The sequence below is a fragment of the Gracilinanus agilis genome, chromosome 3 (assembly GCF_016433145.1).
Source record: "Gracilinanus agilis isolate LMUSP501 chromosome 3, AgileGrace, whole genome shotgun sequence".
Taxonomy (NCBI): domain Eukaryota; kingdom Metazoa; phylum Chordata; class Mammalia; order Didelphimorphia; family Didelphidae; genus Gracilinanus; species Gracilinanus agilis.
This window is the reverse complement of record NC_058132.1, coordinates 186,566,693-186,590,775: the sequence shown is the minus strand read 5'-3', so window position 1 is coordinate 186,590,775 and position 24,083 is coordinate 186,566,693. Positions and strand designations below refer to the sequence as shown.

Genomic DNA, 24,083 nt, shown 5'->3' with positions numbered 1-24,083 from the left:
CTACAAGAAAATTAAGATCCATAAACTCTAAGAATATTCCTAAGTCAGCCAAGGTCAGAGCTAGACAGGACTTCTTCCATCCAGGTGCAGTCCTCCCGATAAAAAAATACAAGACTCAATTCATTCATGATATCTATAGAATATATTTACAATTCTCAGAATTTGCTTGCTGATATCCAGGCGGCTAGAATTCAGCCTTGGACCCTGTCCTATCTTTACTTGGAAGCCTCCAAGGATTTTCTTTGTAACCCCTTCACAGCTATGACTCTTTCTTTGTGCTCTTTGTTTGAAACCAGTATAAAAATAAACTCAAAAATCCATGATGTTGGATCAGCTATGATCTAAACAATTAGACTGGCTGTTCTCAGTTTCTGTTTCTTGTCTTTTCAATCCGACGCCATTAAGCACCACTCAGGACCCCTACCACATAGAGCTGGACCTCTATAATGGCTGGCATGAAGATAATATGTTGAAGTTTTGAAGTTTGAAATATATTATTTCATTTAAACCTCATAACAATTCTGTAAGGTAGGTACTATGGATGGGAAAATGACCATCATCAAGAGAGCAGAAGTGCCAAGATAGTCTGATTTTTAATGTCTCTCTTTGGAATATATGAAATTATTTCATTATTATGCATTGGAAGGTAATTCATAACAGGGTGATTAATGGCAAATAATGACACTATTTACAAAAATAGTAAAATTTTTTTATTTGTTCCAGTAGAAAATTGTATTTTCTTCTTTTGTATCCCTTTATAAGATAGAATTCTGTTTGGCAAATAGTAGGGGCTTGATAAAAACCTCTTTGCTTGTTGATCAGAGTACCTTACTTTAAACGATTTACCCAAAAGCATTTAGTTAAAACAGTAGAAACTGAACTTATTATGTTGATAATTCTTGGTAATTAGTAATACCAGAAGCCTGTCTCTACGTCACATATTACAGTCATGGCTCCCTCTATAATTCCCAGAACTTGGTCTAACTTTGTGAAATGCCATTTGGTTCTTTCAATTACCTATTTTGGTGAGCCCAGAATTTTTAAAAAGTCTTCATTTTCCCCTTTTGTTTCTTGAGCATTATCACAAACGTGTGCTATTTCGAACAGGGTCCTCTTGTTTGGAGCAAAAGTTGTCCCAGTAGAAAGGATCTTCTGATGTCAAAGGAACTGAGGATGCTACCAAATCTTCAAATGTCAAAAAAGTGAACTGTGACATAGTTAGCTCAGAATGATCTTGAGAAAGAACCTAAAAATATAAAGATGTTTATGCAACACTATTTAAATCTGTTCTATTTAAAGATCCATTTTATAATTAAGAAAATATTTATGAGACAAAATGTAGAGACTGGGAATACTAAATTCAATTCCATTTATTGAGAACATAGTAAATTTCAAGAATTAAGACAAATCAAGAATAATAACTAACAAGGAACGTGAAGATATACCCCAACGTCATATAATTACATAAAGGAAATGCTTCTTTAGGAAATCATTCAGTTCCAGAAATCAGAACATTTATACTAGAAATCTCTGGGGCACAGACCTAACAAATGGAAATCCAGATGGCCTTATTTTACTGTGCAGTGAATACAAAGCCAAAATTTTAAAACTGGGGGAGATAAGATGCTCAGATTAAGGCATCTCCCCTAGAAATGTTGCATATGACAACCTTTATAACAATGATGATGCTACTTTGTTATCTGACTTTATCTCATCCTGCTCCCTGCCGTCCTCCCCTTTATTAAGAAAATTATAAATTTCTTGAAGGCATGGACTACATCATTTTTTCATCATTGTATGTGCAGCACCTGAGGGCCAAAGGTGCAAAGGATATACTTGTTTAACTAAGCTGGACTAAAGAGTACTGAAAAAAAAAATAATGGAAGGGAACAGAGTAGTTAGAAAACTCAGGACTAAAGATATAAAGTAATTATGGAACTAAATCTCCATTACATTTAATATAGTAATATCTATAACAACTTCAGAACTTACCATCCTACCCTCCCCAATGAATATTTCATTATAATGAATATGACATTTGGATGCCAACCTTCCAGTTTCAATTAAATTACTATTATGATCAAAACAACCAGGTGATCAGATGAGAATTCACTGCTAAAGGTAATGAAATGGTTGTCATGGGATATGATACTCTAATAAGTTAGTTAATAAGAGCTATAAACTACAGGTTTTAAAACATAAACTACTTGTTGAACATACCATTTTAAATTCTTGATTTAAAATTGGTCAAAAGCATTAAGAATGAAACAGTGAAAATAATTTATTCTGTAATTTTAAATTATACTCAACCTGATGTTCCGATTATAATAGAATAAAAATCAATACTAATGCTGTTTAAAGTCGTGTCAAAAATATTTAATATCTTACTTGAGGATTCTGTAGTCTTAATCCATCTGGTTTCTTAAGAGCAACTGCAATATGATGGTACTCATCCAATCTGCTTTCCTAGAAAAGGTATAAAGTTGTACATACTTGTCTTAATATGCATCATCATTATTAATCATAGTAACACATTTAACTATGTTTGGTTAATCATAACACAATGTGTAGAAATAATGAAAATTCAAAATCATGAGTTCACAACAATTTTTTGCAATTTCCATACATTATGCTAAAAAAAGGCTTAAATTAAAAGAAGCAGGTGTTGAGACTGTAAGGGAAAAAGATTATGAGTAACTATACAAAAGATGACTTAAAAATGAAACAAAACTTTCAACTTAGAAAACCTTTTGCTAAAGCATGCCTATATAAGATAGTTACATTTTAAATATGAAGATACTGTTTTAAAAAAGAGCAAAGACTTTATCTTCCTTCTTTTCATTTAATGTTACCTTCTCTTTTACTATCCAATAACATCATGAAATGAGACACAAAGAGAAAGAGGTTTAATAAAGCAATATTTTAAACAATATAAAAAATAATTAGATAAATATAACAAAATAAAGATAAGAAGGTCACAAAAGACCACAAATTAGCTGTTAGTTTTATTGTTTAAAAGGTCAGAATGATACTTAGAATATACTGGAATATTCTATAAAAATGGAAATCAATAATTGTTCAAATTGAAAGAGAAGCACAAAGTTGAGTGACCTCTTTTTCATAAATCTGGTACATAAAATAATATTTTAATAGACCTAAGCAAAAACAAACAAACAAAACAGGAACTCCTTAAAATGTGGTCATACAACTGTTATTTAATATTAAGGAAACCATCTAAGAATTTTTTACAATAGCAGAATTTTTGAGCACATGTATGACAAGCATTTATTAACTGAATATCTTTTGAACTGAGAATAAGCATGAAATGTTTCTGAAAAAAAAGTTTTTGGTTTTAGAAAATTTGAAGCAATCAATTTCTTATCTTTAAACCACTTAAAAATTATAATGAAAGAGGGGTGTGTTTTGGCTACAAATACATTTGGAAAATCATTCAAACTTGCAATTCTTGCACATATATTACTTATTTTATACAAAGCAACTGTTTAAAATAATCATCCAAAACTAGTGGAAATGCGCATCGGCCATGGGTGGGGGGAGTGCAGGGGGGGGGTGAAGGGGATAAGAGGAGTATGAATCAGGTAACCATGTTAAAAATGTATATTAATAAATGTTAAAAAAAATAAATAATCATCCAGCTTCTATTCACTTTTTATGTACTGAAAATGCCTTGCTCGATTTATCTACTTTTTATCTCTTTTGACGGTTATTATATTCTAATAACCAAAGTAAATTTCATCTTGTCTACTCAGTCCTTGTCAGAGGCAAGGATGAAATTTTAAAGAGCAAAAACAGAAAGGGTATTATTCAAAGACTCTGTTATTAACCTAAGGAGGTCATGTAGTGCATTGTTACAAATTGTGATTTCCCAATGTTACCTGCTAATGTAGACTCACTGCTTCTATACAAAAGGTTAGTTTAAAGCCACAGGAAAAACATTAGTCTATATTTTCAAAGGCCTCTTCTTCCAATCATGTAATTTTATGTCCATAAAAAGTAGATACTAAAATTGAAATTGACCCAAAATAATTCTCTTTACTTTGCCAGTTTGACTTCACTTATTTTAGTCAAACACATCAACTAGTCTCACATGCAACAAGGTTATTTTACTTTTTGAAGATGATAATTTAGATGAGTCCAATATCTTTTTAAACATATTCAAGATATAATATGTAATCATCTAGTATTACTCAGTATTACTAAAAAGATGAACAGTGACAAGTTGTTAAGAGAAACACTTTACTGAACAAAACAAACTCAACAGTATGCGAGTAGATAAAAGCTTAAAAACAACTTCAGGAGCACAAACATTCCATTTTATGCTTAATCCCCTCCAGGAATGATATATATACTATTTCTTTTAAGTATCTTTGTTAAGGTCTCCCTTCCCATCTAAAGGCAAATCTTAAGACATTTTTATTATAAATGAAATTGCAAGCAACAACCTATAAAAATGTAGAAGGTTCTTTAAGGCATATTTCATCTTGTCATAATAACTGGTATTTATACAGATTTTAAAGTTTGCTTGGTATTTTCCTTTTAGAGTAGTGTTGCTATAGCTGTGAACCCCATATTCAGGTAAGTTATGGAAAAATTATGGAATATTTAAAATATCCGGGGGATGGAAGACTAAAAGTTAGTATTTTGTTAATAAAGCTATTTTAGATCCCAAAGATGTCCTAGAACAATGTTTCAAATGATGTAAACATTTTAGAATATATGAGAAAATTTCAATACTAAAACATTTTTCTGTTTAAAACATTAAATACAAAATTATTTGCATAATATATACATGTATACATACACTGTAAACTCTTATCTTATCTTCCCCCACCTATCCTTTTTTCTCAATCCTCTAGATAGTAACTCCAGACATAGAGAAACTTGGTCACTTAGTAGACATCTGCTACAGAGTATCTCACCACCAAATCTATTATAGTACACTGATAGATTAAAATCATAACCACTTTAATATCCAAATTCAATGTCAACTCCTTGAGAATAATGATTATTTTATTTTTTATATTTTTATCCCTGTTACCACACCTACAACTCTTATATCATAAAGCTTTACTATGTTTTTATATTCCAGAGATGAGATTTGAATACATGTGTGAATATGAATAAAATTGCTTTTTAGGTCTTTTCTGAAAACTAAATTCTACTCCTTCCATGGCATGAGATAAATTTAAAATGTTCTAATGGAATTATTAACTTTCAGAATTTGAATACACATTTCTCTGAAAAATAAGTAAAACGTAAATGAACATATTTTCTCCTGAAATTTATTATGTCTATTGGTTAAAAATGTGATTGATTTGACATTAAGTTTTCCATTATAAAAAGCTTTTACTTTGCCAATATTTGGGGCTGATATTATCCATTTTTTAACATTCATCTTCAATATTAGTCTTTGCTCCTAAAAATTGAGACAATCAAATTGATATTATTTTGTTATTGATTTCACTCTGTATCACTGCTGATGTTTTTATAACTGCCTAAATCATGTTTTATTTGTATCAGAGTTAAGTTTGGAAATTCAGCTTTCCTGTAAAACATTTACTATCTCTGAGTTAAGTTTAGAAGTTCAGTTCTCCTTCTACACACTGTTCTATTCTTGCTTAAAGGAAATTTGTTATCTTTGGAAGATGTAGGTGATCACAAAGGAGTCTGATTTGTAATCCAAGGTAAACTGTCCTTTCAGGTGAATTTAAAAAATGAGCATTTCTTGATGAGGGGAATGGAAGGAGAGATTATAGCTAGCCCCTTCATTCCATTTTTTAAATTTTGCTTAATTTTTTCCAGATTATATATTGGTACAATTTTTAATAATTATTTTTTAATATTTTGTGATCCATATTCCCTTCCTCCCTCACAACCTTTCCCCTCCCCAAGTTAGGAGATAATATGATATAGATTTTACATGTGTTATCCTACAATACATATTTCCATGTTCATCATATTGTGAAGGACGACACATCACACATGCTAAAGAAAAAAAAAATCATGGAGGAAATAAGAAACATGCTTTAATCCACGTTCCCCTTCATTCCTAATTTCCAGTCAATCATATTGTTCCTCATGCCTAGGGGACTCTACAGACAATGTAACCAATCTTATTGATTTTCCCCAGCTACAATGCTTCCTTCTATTCTGGATGCTCTTCCTTTTGTTCATAAAAGAGGGCTGCCCGGCCCCCCCCCACCCCACTCAGGGTCATAGAGCTTTTCTTTTTTTTTTTTTTAATATTTATGTTAAATGTTTATTTTGAAAGACTATCACAACACACATATGCTTTCTCTAATGCCCATAAAATACAAGCTAATGCTTATCATGTTACTTGTATATTTCTTTTTTTTTAAATTTTTTAAACATTTATTAATATTCATTTTTGACCTGTTTACTTGCTTCATACCCCTACTTTCCCCTTCACCCCCCACCTTCCCCACTCCCACGGCCAACGCACATTTCCACTGGTTGTAACTAGTGTCCTTGTTCAGGGCCTATTTCCATATTGTTGTTCATTGCATTGGTGTGGTTGTTTCAAGTCTACATCCCCAATCATGTCCACCTCAGCCCATGCATTCAAGCAATTGTTTATCTTCTAAGTTTCCTCTCCTGCAGATCTTCCTCTGAATGTGGGTAGCATCTTTACCATAAATCCCTCAGAGCTATCTTGTCATTGCATTGCTGCTGGTACAGAAGTCCATTACATTCGATTTTACCACAGTATATCAGTCTCTGTGTACAATGTTCTTCTGGCTCTGCTCCTTTCGCTCTGCATCAGTTCCTGGAGGTCTTTCCAGTTCACCTGGAACTCCTCCAGTTTATTATTCCTTGGAGCACAGAGTATTCCATCACCAGCATATACCACAATTTGTTCAGCCATTCCCCAATTGAAGGACATACCCTCCCTTTCCAGTTCTTTGCACTACAAAAAGTGCAGCTATAAATATTTTCGTACAAGTCTGTTTATCTATGATCTCTTTGGGGTACAAACCCAGCAATGGTATGGCTGGATCAAAGGGCAGGCATTCTTTTATAGCCCTTTGAGCATAATTCCAAATTGCCAGCCAGAATAGCTGTATCATTTCACAACTCCACCAGCAATGCATTAATGTCCCAATTTTGCCACATCCCCTCCAGCATTCATTACTCTCCCCTTCTTTCATTTTAGCCAATCTGCTAGGTGTGAGGTGGTACCTCAGAGTTGTTTTGATTTGCATTTCTCTAATTATTAAGAGATTTAGAACACTTTCTCATGTGCTTATTGATACTTTTGATTTCTTTACCTGAAAATTGCCTATTCATGTCTCTTGCCCATTTATCAATTGGGGAATGGCTTGATTTTTTATACAATTGATTTAACTCCTTGTATAATTGAGTAATTAGACCCCTGTCAGAGTTTTTTGTTATAAAGATTTTTTCCCAATTTGTTGTTTCCCTTCTGATTTTGACTACATTGTTTTTGTTTGTACAAAAGCTTTTTAGCTTGATATAATCAAAACCATTTAATTTACATTTTGTAATTTTCTCTAACTCTTGCTTGGTTTTAAAATCTTTCCTTTCCCAGAGATCTCACAGGTATACTATTTTGTGTTCACTTAGCTTACTTATAGTTTCCCTCTTTATATTCAGGTTATTCACCCATTCTGAATTTATCTTGGTGTAGGGTATGAGATGTTGATCTAAACCGAATCTTTCCCATATTGTTTTCCAAATTTCCCAGCAGTTTTTGTCAAATAGTGGATTCATGTCCCAAAAGTTGGGCTCTTTGGGTTTATCATACACTGTCTTGCTGATGTCATTAACCCCAAGTCTATTCCACTGATCCTCCCTTCTATCTCTTAGCCAGTACCATATTGTTTTGATGACTACTGCTTTATAGTATAGTTTAATATCTGGTACTGCTAGGCCCCCTTCCTTCACATTTTTTTTCATTATTTCCCCTGATATTCTTGATCTTTTGTTATTCCAAATGAAATTTGTTATAGTTTTTCCTAATTCAGTAAAGAAGATTTTTGGTAATTTGATAGGTATGGCACAAAATAGGTAAATTAATTTGGGTAGAATTGTCATTTTTATTATGTTAGCTCGTCCTACCCATGAACAAATAATGGCTTATCAATTGTTGAGATCCATTTTTATTTGTTTGGAAAGTGTTTTGTAGTTGTTTTCATATAATAGCTGTGTTTGTTTTAGTAGATAGATTCCCAAGTATTTTATATTGTCTAGGGTGATTTTAAATGCTGTTTCTCTTTCTACCTCTTGCTGCTCTAATGTGTTGGAAATATATAGAAATGCTGATGATTTATGTGCATTTATTTTGTATCCTGCAACTTTGCTAAAGTTGTTTATTTCTACTAGCTTCTTAGTTGATTCTCTAGGATTTTTTAAGTAGACCATCATATCATCTGCAAAAAGTGATAGCTTAGTCTCCTCATTGCCTATTTTGATACCTTCAATTTCTTTTTCTTCTCTAATTGCTATTGCTAGTGTTTCTAGTACTATGTTGAATAATAGAGGTGATAATGGGCATCCTTGTTTCACTCCTGATCTTATTGGGAAGGCTTCTAATTTATCTCCATTGCATATAATGCTTATTGATGGTTTTAGGTATATACTGTTTATTATTTTTAGGAAGGGTCCTTCTATTCCTATACTTTTCAATGTTTTCAATAGGAATGGATACTGTATTTTGTCAAAGGCTTTCAGCATCTATTGAGATAATCATGTGATTTTTGTTTGTTAGACTGTTGATATGGTCAATTATGTGGATGGTTTTCCTAATGTTGAACCATCCTTGCATTCCTGGTATAAATCCCACCTGATCATGGTGGATGATATTCTTAATTACTTGCTGGAGTCTCTTTGCTAATATTCTATTTAAGATTTTTGCATCTATGTTCATAAGGGAGATTGATCTATACTTTTCTTTCTCTGTTTTTGATCTCCCTGGCTTTGGGATCAGTACCATATTTGTGTCATAAAAGGAATTTGGTAGGACTCCTTCTTTGCTTATCATATCAAATAATTTGTATAGTATTGGGATTAGTTGCTCTTTGAATGTCTGATAGAATTCACTTGTGAATCCATCAGGTCCTGGTGATTTTTTCTTAGGGAGTTCTTTGATGGCTTGTTCAATTTCTTTTTCTGATATGGGATTATTTAGGTATTCTATTTCTTCTGCTGTTAATCTAGGCAATTTATATTTTTGTAAATATTCATCCATATCTCCTAAATTGTTATATTTGTTGCCATATAATTGGGTGAAATAGTTCTTAATGATTGCCTTAATTTCCCCTTCATTAGAGGTGAGGTCTCCCTTTTCATCTTTAATACTGTCAATTTGGTTTTCTTCTTTCTTTTTCCTTATTAGATTGACCAGTACTTTGTCTATTTTATCTGTTTTTTCAAAATACCAGCTTCTAGTCTTATTTATTAATTCAATAGTTCTTTTACTTTTGATTTTATTAATTTCTCCCTTAATTTTAATTTAATTTCTAATTTAGTTTTCATCTGGGGGGTTTTAATTTGCTCGCTTTCTAATTTTTTGAGTTGCATACCCAATTCATTAATCTCTGCCCTCCTTAATTTGTTAATATATGCATTCAAGGATATAAATTTCCCCCTGAGTACTGCCTTGGCTGCATCCCACAGAGTTTGGTAGGATGTCTCATCATTGTCATTCTCTTCAATGACATTGTTGATTGTTTCTATGATTTCTTCTTTGACAAATTGGTTTTGGAGAATCATACTGTTTAATTTCCAATTAGTTTTTTATTTTCCTGTCCAGGTGCCCTTACTAATTATTATTTTTATTGCATTATGATCTGAGAAGGTTACATTTATTATATCTGCTCTTTTGCATTTGTTTGCCATGATTCTATGCCCTATTACATGGTCAATCTTTGTAAATGTACTATGTGCAGCTGAAAAGAAGGTGTATTCCTTTTTGTCCCTATTTATTTTTCTCCACATATCAATTAAATCTAATTTTTCTAGGACTTCATTCACCTCTCTTACTTCTTTCTTATTTATTTTTTGGTTTGATTTATCTAGATCTGAAAGAGGAATATTTAGATCTCCCACTATTATGGTTTTACTATCTGTTTCTTTCTTGAGCTCTGCCAGTTTCTCCTTTATGAATTTGGATGCTATACCACTTGGTGCATACATACTGAGCAGTGTTATTTCCTCATTGTTTATACTGCCTTTAATCAGGATGTAATGACCTTCCCTGTCTTTTTTAATCATATCTATTTTTACTTTGGCTTTGTCAGAGATCATAATAGCCAGTCCTGCCCTCTTTTTCTCATTTGACGTCCAAAAGATTTTGCTCATGCCCTTAACCTTGAACTTGTGTGTGTTACCCGCCTCATATGTGTTTCTTGTAGACAACATATGGTAGGATTTTGGTTTCTGATCCACTCTGCTATTTGCTTCAGTTTTATGAGCAAGTTCATCCCATTCACATTCAGAGTTACAATTGTTAGTTGTGCATTCACTGACATTTTTGTATCATCCCCTAGACCCACCCCTTTTTCTTACACTATTTTCTTTTAAACCAGTGGTTTGTTTTGAGCCAGTATCCCTTATCCCCTCCCTTGATTGACTTCCCTTTCTGCCCCCTCCCTTGTTTTTCCCCTCTTTTTGTTTTTTAAAGGCCTAATGAATTCCTTCCCCCTTCTCCCCTCCCTTTTTTGACCTTCCCACTCCCCTGCTCCCTTTGGTTTATACCTTCTGAGTTTCTCAGTAGGGTTAGATAGAGTTTTTTATGTGAATGGATAATAAAGCTACTCTTCCCTCTCCGGGTTGATTACACTGAGAGTAAGTTTTGATTATTACCTCTTAATGCTCTCTTCCTCTCCTTCTTATGATAGTATTTATCCCCTCCCCTTCCCATGCCCTCTTTGTGTGTAATAGAATATCCTATTTTTCTTATTTACTCAGATTTTTCTTGGTTTCCCCTACTATTTCCCCCCTTTTTCCCTCCCCCCATGTCTTCTTAGACCATTTAGTATCCTGTCCTCTCACTATGAATTATTCTTCTGGTTGCTATAATAGTGAATATTATAATAGTGAATAGAGTTCACTACAGAGAATTATACATAGCATTTCTCCACCTAGTAATACAGATAATTAGGATCTTATTTAAGCCCTTAAAGAGTCAAGTTTAAAAGATTATGAGTTTTCTTTCTTTTCCCTCTGTTTCTTATTTACCTTTTCATGTTTCTCTTGATTTTTGTGGTTGGGTATCAAACTTTCCATTTAGTCCTTTCAATCTGGTCATTTCTGGTCTTCAGTTGACTTGCCTCACTTTCCAATTGCGAAATTCTGCCTTTTAAACTGTTATTTTCTTGCCAGATTTCTTCTATCTTCCTCAACATCCCATTTTTGAACTCTTCAATAGCTTGTGACCAGCTTTCATTTTTGGGGGAGGTTTGGTTATTTGTTTGTCCTCCTCTGTTGTCTGGATTTTCTCTGTGTAAAAGTTGTCGAGTGTTCCAGAGTTTTTCTTGGTAATCTTTTTCTTCTGGGCTTCTCTATGGCTTGCCATTTTAGCCCCGCCCCTTTTCAGCTTTGTCTTCACACTCAGGGTCTGCCTGCACTTTCTAAGCTTCTGATGGCTCCGGTCTTCTTGTCCTCGGGATCAGGCCTCCTGGTAGTCCCTGGTCTGCCCCTCTGCCCGAGGCTCCTTCAGTCGTCTCGGGGGCTACTTCCACGGCCTCGCTCCTGTCTGCACCGGGTCCTCACTCGATGTCCTAGGCTGAGCTGGAAATCTTTATTCACGTCTAGGGCACTGCCTTCACCCGTGCATACGCTCGGGAAAGTCCCTATGTTAAGAGTTCTTTATTCTGCCTGGGGCAGAGCCTTCACCCGACTATGCACTCGGGAAAGTCCATGCGTCCCCCCAGCCACTTGGGGTCCCACGTCTGGCAGCTCACAGGTACAAGCCCTAGGGCTGCTAGTGATTTACTGGTTGCTCCAATCCTGTTTTCACTCTTATGCGTTGGCCTTGGAGCTGTGTGTGGTGTGTGTGTATGTGGGGGGGCGTGGTGGAGGGGCTTCTTCCTCTTGCATTTTAGTGAGAGCTGTTTCACCCCTTTATAGCGTGGAAATGCCCCGATTCTGCGTACCTTCAATGCTGCGCCCTGTTGTGGGGTTCCTTCGTTCATCTGGGTTCGTTTTTATGTCCCCTTGAGGAGTCCTGTATGCTTCGGTTAGGAGAAATTGAGCAGCTGCGCCTTACTCTGCTGCCATCTTAACTGGAAGTCCCCGTTACTTGTCTCATAGAGCTTTTCTGAGGGGGCTGAGATCCTGTTTATTGAAGAATTGTTGCTTTGTCAATAAACTCAGTGTGTATACCTTTTGACCCAGGAATACCACTATTAAGTTTGCTTCTTAGGGTGATCAGGGGAAAGGGAAAAGAATCTATATGTTCTAAAATATTTAGAGCAGATTTCTTTGTGATTGCAAAGAACTAAAATTGGAGAACAGCTAAATAAGCTGTGGTCTATAATTGTGATGGATTATTATTGTGTCATAAGAAATGACCGAAGTTAACATTTTTTTATAAATGTAAAGACCTACATCAAATTATGAAGAGAAAAATGAGCAGAACCAAGAGAACGCTATATATTACAACAGAAATAGTTTGAAGAATAGCTTGTGTATGTCTATCTCCAGAGAAATAACTGATGAATAGAAGAAACAAGCAAGATACAGTTTTATATATACATTTATCTTTTTGTCAAATGATGCTTTCTGTAGTGGGGGTAGGGAGATGAGGGAGATACCTGGGAATTTTAAAGTAATAAGCAAATAAATTAATTTAAAAATAAATAAATGATAAACTAATCATGCTAAGAACTTTTGCCTCAGTTTACTTTGATTTCAATCATAACACTCCTATAGGAACAATTATTTAATCTAACAAATATTTCATGAATACTGGATATATGAAAGGAACCAATTTTTGGAGGACAAGTAAGTATATGAAGATGACAAAGTTCTGGTTTCTCTATTCACTGAAAATTACAATTTAGTGAGAGGAAAAACAAGTACAGAGATTAAAAGAAGTAAAGAGACTAAAAATTGCTTTATAAGATAATCAATAAAATGTTATCCTGGTCGAGGAGGAGAGAAATGACAAAATTACTGTGATCATAAGGTAAACTTTCATGGAAAAGGTGGCATTTGATCTAAATCTTGAAGGATAGGTTCTAATTAGAAGAGACTATGGAGTTGGGAGAGTAGTATAGATAAAGGCATTCTAGGCATAGGAAAACCAAGAATTATCTCAGGCATAAAAAAGCAGGCAGCCAGTCAAAAACATTTGTTAAGCACCTCCCATGTCCAGGTATAAATATGATGTGTGTTCAGAGCAAAGGAAATAGTACAGTTTGTCTTGAGAGTCACTGAAGTTTTAGGGTTAAGGGAATATGATTAGGAGGTGTATGAGGGTGACAACCAAAAAAAAAAAAATTAAGTAGAATGAGGAAGCAGGAAAAAGCCAAACTGACAGAGATTAAGAACAAAGTGAAAAGTTAAGGAAGTGGAAATATTTTATTCAAACTACCAGAAGCTGCCATATACTTATTTTTTCAAAGTAAAATATAATATTTAATATACATATGGCAATTCAAATTAGTTAAAATATACTAAGAATGTGAAAATTCTTAAGGGAAAAAAATACGATTTCTTTACCTCAAATGCCCATTCTTCTTCATCTTCTCCATCAAGTAGCATATTTGTTTCTTTATATACTTTGCCTATTTCCAGATGAAGTGGGGATATATTAAACTCAATTCGCTGTAATTTAAATCCAATTCCAACCCCAATGGCTTTTAAGAAGCTTTCTTTTAGTGCCTAAAATATTAAAAGATTTTATGTTACAGTTAAAGCATTTGATAGATGAAATATCATTTCAAACAATACAAAATTTATAGGCCACACGTGTTTAGTTCTATGATCCTATGTTACTTTCCCCCAAACATGTTATTACTACAAAATGTTTTCCTGTTCCCACAGAAACAGTGCAAAGCTAAACACATCTTGAATCTCATTCATATGATTTATGAAAAAAAAATTTAGAAATGGTGACATGTAGTACATCATGTTTTAAATCTTTAATAATGCAAAATCTCTGTTCTACAAGAACATGCTGTGGTACCAAATCCCATTAGCACAAAATACTGTTTAAAATAATATTTTAAAACCATAACTGATAATCCACTTAATTCAAGTAATAGTTGAACTTTTGATGATCTGAAATATTTTTGTTTCAATTTTTATATGGAATAATGAGATCTCTATTATATGAATTTTGATTATCAAAATCAGAATAAAAGCATACCCAATGCCTATAAAATATATCCAGCTGGGTCCATTCATCTTCAAAGGCTTTGATTGTCTTCCATTCTCTTTCTGTAAACTGTCTATTCATAATGCGAAAGAATTCTGGAATTGAGCTTTGGCCTGCCAAATGAGAAAATATTGTATTGTAATTAGTTATTTTAACATTTGGGAAATATTTTCCAGTACAGCTTCTAAAAATATTAACATCAGATCTTTCACTATATAGTTCCCTGTGATTTTATTATGCAATAACTTTAAATGTTTTATTTGAAATTTGTTCCTTTTTGGCTTTTTCTTCCTTTACTCAAATGAATTAATGGAAGAAGAATGCAAAAGGAAAAATAAATGAATAAAGCATTTTAAAACAATAAAATGTATTGAAGACTAAGAAATCATTTCTATTACAGAGGTAATGTAATTATGATTCTGCTAAAATGGCACTTCCCTAAGACTTGGGTATCAGAACAGAAAACAATGAGACAGATATCTGTAGTGTAAGATTTAGAAATTGGTTTGACTAAATATATAAATTATGTGAATTCACAAATAAAATATATGAATGACCAAATATATGAATCAATATAATTGAATTGTGGTCACCGTTTATAAAAATAATTAACTTCTCCAGTCAAAATGACTGTAAGCAGCTTTTATTTACAAAGTAGAGATATGAAACATGGGAAAGAGGCAGAAAAAAAAATCACCTAGTTACAAATACCCTAAATACATTCTGCAAATGCAGATCTGAAAGTGAGTCTCACCAGAATCCAAAGTCCTAATTAGGAAGCTGAAATCTGAAGAGCCAGAAGATGCTGAAAAGTCCACCAAGAATCTTCAGTGTACACAAATCTAAGACCTCTAAGAATCTCACCAGAGCTCACGCTGAAGAGTGTCCCACTGAAGCACCAACCTAGAGAGAGGGTCTCCTCCCCAAAGAACCAAAAGAAGCCAAGAGTGAATCTTGTCCTTTGGTCTTATCTTTTATAGTCCATTTTCCATATCACTTCCTGTCTCTCACGGACTTCATGGGAACTAATAATTTGCCTAGTAGTGCCCAAGGGGGGCAGTGCTTGTGGCCTCTGGAGTAAGTGACTTGTGAGCTCTCTTACCTAGTAACTTACCAACTGCTAAGTAGGGGTACTTCAAATTCTTGATTTGATTAAATTCAAGGTTGCTGACTGATTATGTCAAAAAATAAACTAAGACTTCAATTCTCTCTTCACAGTAGGTAGTGCTTCCAAAATCATACTATCAGATTAAAAAGGTAAAAGCTGTGGTGGATGGAAAGGACCCGGGGGAGAATATGTCAAAAGGACATGAACCATGAAGATTAACGCAATCTTCTCATGGCTTGTTTCTGGACATACTAAAGAACCAATAAAACATGTGCTACTGAACAATAGTAGAAAAAAAAAAACATGCAACTGCCTGACTACGTTAATATAACCTCAATTGGACAGTCCTTGTTGCAAGGCAATCCTTCTGTACCTCCCTAATTAGCTCATTATTCCATTCACCATCATAGCTTACCAAACCTTTTAAATCCTTCTATAAATTTTTCATGACACCCTCTATCTACCTCACCCATTCAACTGAGAAACTTGCCTAATATTTTATTTTAAAAACTGAGATCATTTGCCAGGAACATCTCCTTCTCATCTCATGCTGAAAAGGTGTATTCTGCCTCTATCTCTTTCTCTACCTCTTGTCTCACATTAAAAGGTGGTACTTCTCCTTGACTAATTTAAACCTTCTATGTGCCCAAATGATTCTATTCCATTGTTTTCTCCAGCAAATTGATTACTCTACCATCACCACTTCCTCACTTATCTTCAAGGTCTTTCTGTCTCCTAGCAGCTTCCTTCATGACTAAAATAAGCAAGGGCATTTCTCTCCTATTCTCAAAAAATCCTGCCGTATCTCTTCTGCCTTTTGTGGCTAAACTTGAGATTAAGGAAAGGATCGCTTCCTTTTCTCATATTCTTTTGTTAACTCTCTATGGTCTGGTTTCCAATCTCATGCCTTATATAAAACTTCCCTTTCTAAAGTTACTAAGGATCTCCTGATAGACCAGGCTAATGGCCTTTTTTCAATCTTCATCCTTTTTGACCCTTTGGCAGGTTTTGATATCCATGATCACCATCTTCTCATTAATACACCCTCATTTTTTGGGACACAACTCTCTCCTAATTTTTCTTCCTATCTGTGGGATCATTCTTTCTCAGTCTCCTTTAACAGATGCTCAGTCAGGTCATATTTGTTAACAGTAGGTACTCCATCATACTCTGTCCTGGGGCCTCTTCTCTTCTCCTTCTATACTATTTTACTTGGTGATCTCATTAGCCCACATGTATTCTTTTCAAATATCATCTCTCTGCTGATAATTCTCAGAAATAACATGTAAAAGTTGATTTCATCTTGAAAGAAGATGCCATAACTATTAGACTGATATCAAAGTAGAATGGAAAGTCTCCCTGATGGGTTCCCACCAATTAGTTTTCAAGCAGAACTGGCTGAGTACATGTCAGTGATGTTTTAGGGGAATCTTTTCTGGGACGTTTGGACTAGAAAACCTCTGAAGACCTTTCAAATTCAAAATCTCTGAGAAAAATGGAAAGAACTAAGAAGAATGGTAGATTTCAAGCTCTGAGGACTCTGAAACCAAACTCTATTTGGCTTTTCTGGTTATTTTTTAAAATAGGAAAATAGGAGGGCTGAGGAATAGAGCTCTTCAAAATTTGTCAAGAGGGCTTTTAGATCATCTATAACTATGAAGGGGGTGAGTTTAGTCACTCTGCCAAACAACCAGAAAAATAGTTCAAGATCATTCTTTGATCAGATTTTGACTACTACAGAATATTTTCTGTTCTATACTTGTCTATCTTTCTGTCTCTGCCTCTGTCACACAGACACACAGACACACACACACACACATATACACCCTTTCAAGGCAATTATAGTCAGTGAAGGTATAGCAATTTTTTGTTGGTCCAGGAAATAAACATTTTCTTTGTTGGGGGGTGGGGGGGGGATGAGAATCAACTCTAGAATTAACCATTATACTTTTGATGATAAGAGACTTTTTTATTTTTTTAAAGATTTCATTAGTATCCTTGGTGGCACATCATAGCCCACATGCTTTCTTTTTAGTACTGTACTGTAGTTATACTGCTTCATAAAATAGATTCTAATAAAACATGATTTGTAAGGATTAAGTATCAGGTACAGGAATTTCTGTACTTTTATTTTTACTACACAGTTCAAGAAAAATTTTATGGTTGTAAAACTAATAAAAATGAAAACTTTGCCTTTCCTATAGCTAAGACTAAGAGTTTCCCAGGCAACAAAAGTGACTTATGACTTTTCAAAGTAATTTTATTGTTCTAAATACATTTTCCTTACACAGATCCTTCTCTAGAGCAATAAAAAAATGCATTAGTCAAATCACAAATATACTAGGCCATCCTAAAATAATCTGCAAATATTTCCACTATATATTTCCTTCCCCAAAAGCTTAAAACATAAATTGCTCTAAGCTGTTGTAGTAGTATGCAATTTTCCAAATGTTTATCCTAGGATGAGATCACTAAAGTAAGTCCCTAAATGTTTCTGGTTTGCTACTCTCAACACAGACCTAATGTTTATATTTGGAAAGGATCTTGGAAACTGCAAAATGGAGTGCTAAGTTTCAAGAATCTTATTGTTTGTTTCTGGAAGCTCAATAATTTTCCTGTCTAATAAGAACCTATATATCATACTTCAATTTAGCTTAAATTTTCATACTTATAGAATTTAAGCTTCTAAAAGGCAAGCCCTATTTCATATTTTGTTCTTGTCTTCCAACAGCTAGCATAATGTCTGATGTACAGTAGATGTTTAACAAATGCTTACTAATTGAATGATATACTCTGGTTTCATTTATAGGGGAATGTTAAATATACATGTGTTTCATTCAATTTATTCAGTAGTAAATCAACTCACTGGAAGTTGGATAAGGATCTCATTGTCACCATTAGACTTAAATTGGTGTTTGTAGATGGCCCAAATAGGTAATTCTTATTATGTTCTGTGCTCCTTTACCCATCATTCTGTCATTATTACTGAAGAATGAGAAGGAGGAACCATAAGACAAATGGTGATATTATATTTTATCTACTTGATAAAACAGCTTGTGTATAACACAGAATTAAGCCAACAGCAAAAGCAGGAAGGTATGTCAATACTGGCCCTCTTAAAGTACAAAAATGTCTGGATAGTTTATGGAAATGTAGAACTTTCTGGTTATAAAAATGTATCTCTTCCACAGAGGTAAGAGTGAAAGTTAAAATTCTCAGTTACAAGATATATATATAGACTAACTGAAGTTTATAAGACAGATAGCCATTTTCCAAGTGATAAATGGTCAAAGGATATGAATAAGAAGTTCTCAAAGGTAAAAAAATCCAAACTATAAGAAAAATTTTCTAAATCACTAATAAATAGCAACTTTTGACATTGTTAGTCACTTTCTCCTCCTTAATACTCTCCTTTCTAGGTTTTTAAGACTCAGCTTTCTTCTGATTCTCCTATTAGTCTCCTTTGCTGGCTCCTCTTGGATCACATCCTTTAATCATGGGTACCCCTCAGGGTTCTGTCTTGAGCCCTCCTCTTTTCCCTTTACTTGAAGATCTCACTAGCTCCCATGGATTTAATTATAATCTTTATGCTGATGATTCTCAAATCTAAGTTTTGTAATCCAATCTTTCTGCAGATCTCCAATCTCCAATTGCCCTTTAGAAATCTTGAAGAGGATGTCAAGTAAACACCTTAAAGGAGACCAGTGTAACTAAAGATGGTGTTGAAATTCACGAAACCACTAATCAATCAACAAAGGCTACAATGTAACCAGTAGTAATTACTTTACAACTCTTCATTTTTCCTTGACATTTGTGAAGCAAAGGTACAGTCTAATTGGAGCTATTTGTCAAAACTGTGAAGAACTTCCAAAAGGAATAATGAATGACATGTAGGCCCCTATATGAAACTCTGGCTTTTAAATCCAGACTTGTCTGCAGTGACATTGACTTACTACCAATATAAGAGATCTTATCTCTATCTATTATGAGCACCTTCCCTCCCAGCATTCAGATTCTGGCAGAAGACAACTCCAATGGCTAAGACTCATGAATAAGATAGGTCTGTCTGAGAATGAATTAAATAGGAAGTGGCTATGAATGATTGTTAGTGTTCTAGATATGGTCTCCAACAACAGCTAGATAAAGTATACAAGTTTGTAATGTAAACATTACCCAAAGAAAATTCATATAAAAAGTGAATGAAGAGCATAAGGAAGACTGTCCAAATGGCAAATTGATAAGGAATAGGGAAGAAGGTGCTCACAGCAATTGGCCTCATTTTTTTTCTTTTTCTTTTTTTTTTATTTAAAAAAATTTTTCATGGTTACATGATTCATGTTCTTGCTCTCTCTCCCCACACCTCCCCAACCCCCAGTAGCCAACGCACATTTCCACTGGTTTCTTCCTGTATCATCTATCAAGACCTATTTCCATATTATTGATAATTGTTCTAAGGGTGTTCATTAAGAGTCTACATTCTAATCATGTCCACATCAACCCATGTGTTCAAGCCGTTGTTTTTCTTCTGTGTTTCCACTCCCGTAGTTCTTCCTCTGAATGTGGGTAGCGTTCTTTTCCATATGTCCCTCAGAATTGTCCTGGGTCATTGCACTGCTATTAGTACAGAAGTCCATTACATTCGATTTTACCACAGTGTATCCATCTCTGTGTATAATGTTCTCCTGGTTCTGCTCCTTTCACTCTGCATCAATTCCTGGAGGTTTTTCCAGTTCACATGGAATTCCTCCAGTTCATTATTCTTTTGAGCACAATAGTATTCCATTACCAGCATATACCACAATTTGTTTAGCCATTCCCCAACTGATGGTCATTACCTCGTTTTCCAGTTTTTTGCCACAACAAAGAGCACGGCTATATTTTTGTACATGTCTTTTTCCCTATGATCTCTTTGGGGTATGAACCCAGCAATGGTATGGCTGGATCAAAGGGCAGGCATTCTTTTAGTACTCTTTGAGCATAGTTCCAAATTGCCATTCAGAATGTTTGGATCAATTCACAACTCCACCAGCAACGCATTAATGTTCCATTGCAATAAAAATAGTTATTAGTAAGAATACATGAAGAAGCAAACCAAAAAATAATTGCAAATTAAATAATACAATTCTCCAAGATAAAAGAACAAATCATAGAAACAATTAATAATTTCATTGAAGACCGCAACTTAAAAAACTAGAAAATGAACAAATTAAAAATCCCCAGATGAAAACTAAATTAGAAATACTAAAAATCAAAGGAGAAATTAATAAAATCAAAAGTAAAAGAAGTATTGAAGTAATAAATAAGACTACAAGTGGCTATTTTGAAAAAAACAGATAAAATAGACAAAGTATTGGTCAATCTAATAAAAAAAAGAAAGAAGAAAACCAAATTAACAGTATCAAAGATGAAAAGGGAGACCTCACCTCTAATGGAGAGGAAATTAAGGCAATCATTAAAAACTATTTTGCCCAATTATATGGCAATAAATATAGCAATCTAGGAGATATGGATGAATATTTACAAAAATATATATTTCCTAGATTAATAGCAGAAGAAATAGAATACCTAAATAATCCCATATCAGAAAAAGAAATTGAACAAGCCATCAAAGAACTCCCTAAGAAAAAATCACCAGGACCTGATGGATTCACAAGTGAATTCTATCAAACATTCAAAGAACAACTAATCCCAATACTATACAAATTATTTGACATAATAAGCAAAGGAGTCCTATCAAATTCCTTTTATGACACAAATATGGTACTGATTCCAAAGCCAGGCAGACCAAAAACTGAGAAAGAAAATTACAGACCAATCTCCCTAATGAACATAGATGCAAAAATATTAAATAGAATACTAGCAAAAAGACTCCAGCAAGTGATCAAGAGGGTTATCCATCAAGATCAGGTGGGATTTATACCTCATTTTTTTTTCTATAAAATAGAAGGCAAAATTCCTTAGCTAAAAATGGTGTGGAAAGCCATTGGAAGTCTGAGCAGGAATGAAAAGATTTGGAAAAGTTGTGATGGCAAGTGGGACAATGAGTTGATAAGGGAAGTAGAATAGAGTAGGATTGCCTAATAGCAGTGACAGAAAGGAAATATGATTGATGACAAATATTTTCTTTCTCCTATTAGTACAGATGTGATTTAAATACAAATAACTAGAAGCATATATTATTTTACTTTGAAATAAAAATGTTCATCCTACTATATTTTCTTTAGATAAAAAAAAATGCACTCTATCAATTGTTATAGCTTGTTCTCTTTAGAAGGACTACACCTTGCAGAAAAGTTGACAAACTATATTGATTTAGGAAGTTTTCTGAATTCACATATCACCTCTAATGACCTCTGGATATATACAGGTTGTATTCTTTAAATCTTGCCATTAGAATGTTCTCAGCTCTATTTTCTAGGAAAGGAAATGCTGCCCAATGACAAACCACCACTAAGGAAAAACGAGTCCTTCCTAATGATTTATAAGTTCTATTTCACAGATACAGTATCTGAAATAGATTTGGAAATGACTAAAATCTTACTTTCTTTTGCTGGATTTATGGTTATGTAACCATATCTGCGTCTAACACATAATGTCCTATTTAAATATGTGTATTAGTATTAGGAAATGTGGGTAAGTTAGGCTGGCTCCCTTTCACCTACCTTGGTGTTTCTAGAGTCTTTACCTCAATAAGGCTTCTTTGCCTCTCTAATTGCTAAGGCCTTGTGACTAGTAGCCTAGTTTAATTAGCCTTTGAATACTCTCTTGGTCCGGACCTCTGCGGGTCCAGGCCAGCCTCTCCCTCTCTCTATTTTCCTACCTTCTACCTTCCCAAATTCTAAATAAACTACCATAAAACCCATCCTGACTTGGGTATATTTTAATTATGGAATCAATCTGAATTATTGATTCCTGGCGACCACACCTTAAGTATAATATCTAATTTTCCCTCTTACAGAAATCATTTGGCTGAGTAAACATGATCAGTTTTTAACTATTTGTATTAAAGAGTTGTGAAAACTTCAATGCTAGATTCTGAGTCCAAGAACATGATCTAGATTTCTCCTATTAACTACCTAGATGACATTGAGTCATTTGGCCTAGCCTCAGTTTCTTCATCTGTAGAATGATATCCTCTGATGTTCTTTCTAGCTTTATATCTCAAGAAATGTATCTGTATCTGGGGTTGGGAAAAGCTTTCTTTCTTTTTTTTTTTTTTTTTTAAACCCTTACCTTCTGTCTTGGAGCCAATACTGTGTATTGGCTCCAAGGCAGAAGAGTAGTAAGGGTAGGCAATGGGGATCAAGTGGCTTGCCCAGGGTCACACAGGGGAAAAGCTTTCTGAGTTATAGATCAGATGAACACAGATCTAGAACTAGAAAAGACCCCAAAAGATACCTCATCCAATCTACTCATTTATAATTTAGGAATGTAAGGTCCTGGAAGATTAAGAAATTTGTCCAAGATTGCATAATTAGTAAACATCAGATCCAAGATTTCAACCCATATCTTCTGACTCTAGTCAGTGCTCTTTTCTCTTAACCAAATACCTCCCTTACCCAAAAGATATAATATTCCTTTATGTTTGATTCTTACAAAACTGATTGTTCATTATCAAGTTTTAGGTAATTCACCTTCTTACACATATGCAGTTTGGAATAAGTTTTAGTTTTTAAATAACTATGGTAGGCAGCATGATGTTAGTAAGTCTATGGATTGGGTTGTATCTTTCTATGAGATGAATTTTTCTCCTCAAAGGGAACCAAGTAATATCTGAATCTGTTTTCAAATAAGAGGAAAGAATGGCAAAAATCAGTAAGATTTTAAAATTCTGTGTTTTTATTTGTTTCTGCACTTTAAATCTCTAAATTTATTAACTGTAATGTTGTTAGTTACTTGCCAAAAAAAAGGCACTGCACTCTACAAACTTTTTTCTTTATTTTTCATCCCACGTTTTGCAAGTTGGAATACTTTATGAGAGGTTGGCTTTGCAAAATTTGTGTTTTCTTTTGGGAGAATATATTTTTATTTTGACATATCTGTCACTTTTCAATAACAATAGCCACCCACTATAGTACCTTTTTATTAAAAACTAAGTAAAATCACATAATATAATGGCTGTGACTGGCAATGCAAATAACTGTATTTTTGTAGCTTACCATTTAATAACAGAAAGGAAGAGCTATGTCCTTTACATTTACTAATTTGGAACCAATATTGTCCATCATAATTGACTTGATTTTTGTTGCTTTTTAGTGTTTTGTATTTGTACCATGTAGTCAGGATTTATTCTATTATTCTGGTTCCTCTTTCTGTGGCTAGGTAACATAGGAGATAGAATTCTCAACTCACATCAGGAAGATCTGAGTTCAAATCTTGATTCTGACACTTAATAACTTAATGAGCTTCCAGGAATAGTAGAAGAGGAATTGGTTGAGGTTTCTATCTCAAAGTCTCTTACATCTTCATCATAATGCCGATATCTCCTTCTTGATCTCAAAAATCCCTTAAGATTGGGAAAAGGAGAAGGGAAGGTCTTCTATAATTGGCATGTGCCTTCCATCTTACTAAACAAGTCTCTTACCTGAT

General features: G+C 34.0%; 1 protein-coding gene across 1 annotated transcript in view; it reads right to left on the bottom strand.

Moving 5' to 3' along the window:
* Window positions 1-697: 697 nt before the first annotated feature.
* Window positions 698-24,083, bottom strand: part of AASDHPPT (aminoadipate-semialdehyde dehydrogenase-phosphopantetheinyl transferase) — a 49,771-nt gene continuing 26,385 nt past the window's right edge. Inside the window, exons 3-6 of the mRNA XM_044666286.1 lie at window positions 14,378-14,499; window positions 13,729-13,890; window positions 2,389-2,466; window positions 698-1,246 (exon numbers count right to left, since the gene is read on the bottom strand). Coding sequence (XP_044522221.1) covers window positions 1,082-1,246; window positions 2,389-2,466; window positions 13,729-13,890; window positions 14,378-14,499 — 527 coding nt within the window. The 3' untranslated portion in view covers window positions 698-1,081. The remainder of the gene's footprint in view (window positions 1,247-2,388; window positions 2,467-13,728; window positions 13,891-14,377; window positions 14,500-24,083) is intronic.